The following is a 2,284-nucleotide window of genomic DNA, read 5'->3' as shown; positions in this document are numbered from 1 at the left end:
ACTGAAAACAATTTGTTCACATGTACTTTCCTTTTTTGTTTTAGTTTCCAAAAGACTTCTTTTATTAAATGACAATGTTTTTTTTTTCTCTATTTGATTAATTTTGTTTTTGTTTGTTTGATTTGCTCTTGTTGTACTCAGGAGTTAATGTGATGACTATAAATCTGACCTGGTTAATTGCTGTTTTATTTCCCACCATATAAACAACAAACTGTTTGAAAAATGAAAGCAAAATGTGTAGTTTTATTCATTGTACACAATAAATGAAATGATCATTTTTGATTGTGCCAAAACAGTAATTCTCCCAGTTTGCTTGAAATCAGTTTGTTTATTTTATTTATTTTATTATTTTTTTGACATTTGCACATCACACACACCAAAGACCTGGATATACAAGACCAATAAATATTTCTGAATCATTTTCTCAGTGAACCAGGGTTAGGGAAAGTTAGTGATACCCTGCTTTAGGCATCTTAGTAATTAGAATTGATGTTTTTAATGAACAATTCTTTATCTATAAATTTAAAAAGGGGCCATCTGTTTGTTAAACTAATTATTAAAAATTCTGTTAACAGGTCCTGTTGGATTATTTTAAAACCAGATTGTTAGACTAATCTGAACACTCTGCACATTTTTGAAGCTTGATTTAATTGACAGTAGAAGAAGAGATATTGTCAGGTACTTACACACAACACTACACTACACTACACTACACTACACTACACTACACTACACTACACTACACTACACTACACTAGTTGATGTTTGTGACAGTTGAGTGAACCTTCATTAGGACCTTTAAGTAGAACCAACAGGAAGGGAGCTCATCCAAATCTCCTCTATTCTGATGATAATAACTTGATGAGAGCAGCCTGTCCCGGACCGAGCTGCAGGTTCTGCAGGTCCACACTGCTGTCTTCAGGTAGAGCGCTGCTGTTGGTGCTGAGGACAACAGCCGCATGTCGAGGCACTGCCACACTGCTCAGCTGAAAGACCGCCTCCTCCTCTGGCCCCCAGTTAAAGGCAGCCAGGTACCGATCACTCTGGTCCCAGACCCGCATGTACACCAGGGAGGACGATGAGTTAAAGAGGAGCACCAGATCTCCATAGAGGAGGGAGCGAACTTTACTTCGCAGCTCGCTCACTGAGCAGAAAAAGTTGCGATATGATAAACGCTCAGCCTGCTCCCCCTGCAAACAGAGAGATGACTTGATTAAAACCAGGTTAACAACAACAAAAAGATGCTGGAAGAGAATGACATGATGGGAGAACAGACAACATCTGCAGGACACAGACTGGTTTCCTGCCGCTGCTGGTTTAGTTTGATTCCATGAAAAATATTTTACCATTGAAATAAAGACAATCATGATCTTGTAAAAAACAATGTGCTGTTTAAAAAYGTCATGTCTGAATAAGAGCAGGACCCACTGGATTTATTCTCAATCTGACTCGGGTCAGGTGCAGAACAGCAGTCAGCACAGGCCTCAGCTTGAGGCCTTGAGCTCATATCAAGAAAACCCAAAGAAAGCAGGCCAGTCTCTCCAGGCTGGATCTAAGCAGAGACTGTGCAAAACACTAATAACTTCTTTGTATATCATAATGTTTCAGCCTTATAACCTCTTCAACCTGGTTACACCCCTAAAGGTGGTAACTTTTACATCCGATGTAGAATGTAATTAACTTTTGTTTATAGACAGAAAGAACACATGATAACACACACCATCTCACAGCACGGTACACATCGCTTGGACAGCACACCACTTCCAAARCAGAGGGGCRGGAGACAGAGAAGTGGGTGAAGAATTTGTCTGACAGACAGCTCACCCAGCCAGAAACTGAAATCCTTGCCAGGGGACTGAACTTTGCGGTCGCACCAACAAGAATCCCTTTGGTTGAGATGATTACAGCCACAGAACAGTGTGTTTTTTTGAGACGCATCAGGACGCACTCTAAATTATTGTTAACAGAAATCTGAATCCTCTTCAGACGTTTTGGCAGCATCAGTCACAAAGATGATTTCTTGAGTTTTTTCTTTCTTTTTAAGTGAAACAAAGACACACATCTTTGTTTTAATCTGGGCCATACAAATATTAGTTTATTTTAATTAATAGTGTTTACATATAAGAACTAAATCAGATTTCACAGGCTGTAACTTTTAACTGGGTGGCTGTAGCTGAGTAGTTAAAGTGTATCTTACCCCCCAGTGAAAAGATAACTCCGCCCCAAGGCGAAATTTGAAACATGCATCAAAGTGGGTAGGGGGTTAGAGAATGGAGGTGTGGCC

At 39.6% G+C, this 2,284-nt stretch overlaps 1 protein-coding gene across 1 annotated transcript in view; it reads right to left on the bottom strand.

The window, feature by feature from the left end:
- Nucleotides 1-214: 214 nt before the first annotated feature.
- slc3a2b (solute carrier family 3 member 2b) overlaps nucleotides 215-2,284 on the bottom strand; it is a 24,918-nt gene continuing 22,848 nt past the window's right edge. The window contains exon 8 of the mRNA XM_014031620.1: nucleotides 215-1,190. Within this exon, the coding sequence (XP_013887074.1) occupies nucleotides 840-1,190 (351 nt within the window). The 3' untranslated portion in view covers nucleotides 215-839. The remainder of the gene's footprint in view (nucleotides 1,191-2,284) is intronic.

Source organism: Austrofundulus limnaeus, unplaced genomic scaffold (assembly GCF_001266775.1).
Source record: "Austrofundulus limnaeus strain Quisiro unplaced genomic scaffold, Austrofundulus_limnaeus-1.0 Scaffold1286, whole genome shotgun sequence".
Lineage (NCBI taxonomy): Eukaryota > Metazoa > Chordata > Actinopteri > Cyprinodontiformes > Rivulidae > Austrofundulus > Austrofundulus limnaeus.
Note: the sequence above shows the minus strand (reverse complement) of the source record. Positions and strands in the feature narration are given on the sequence as shown.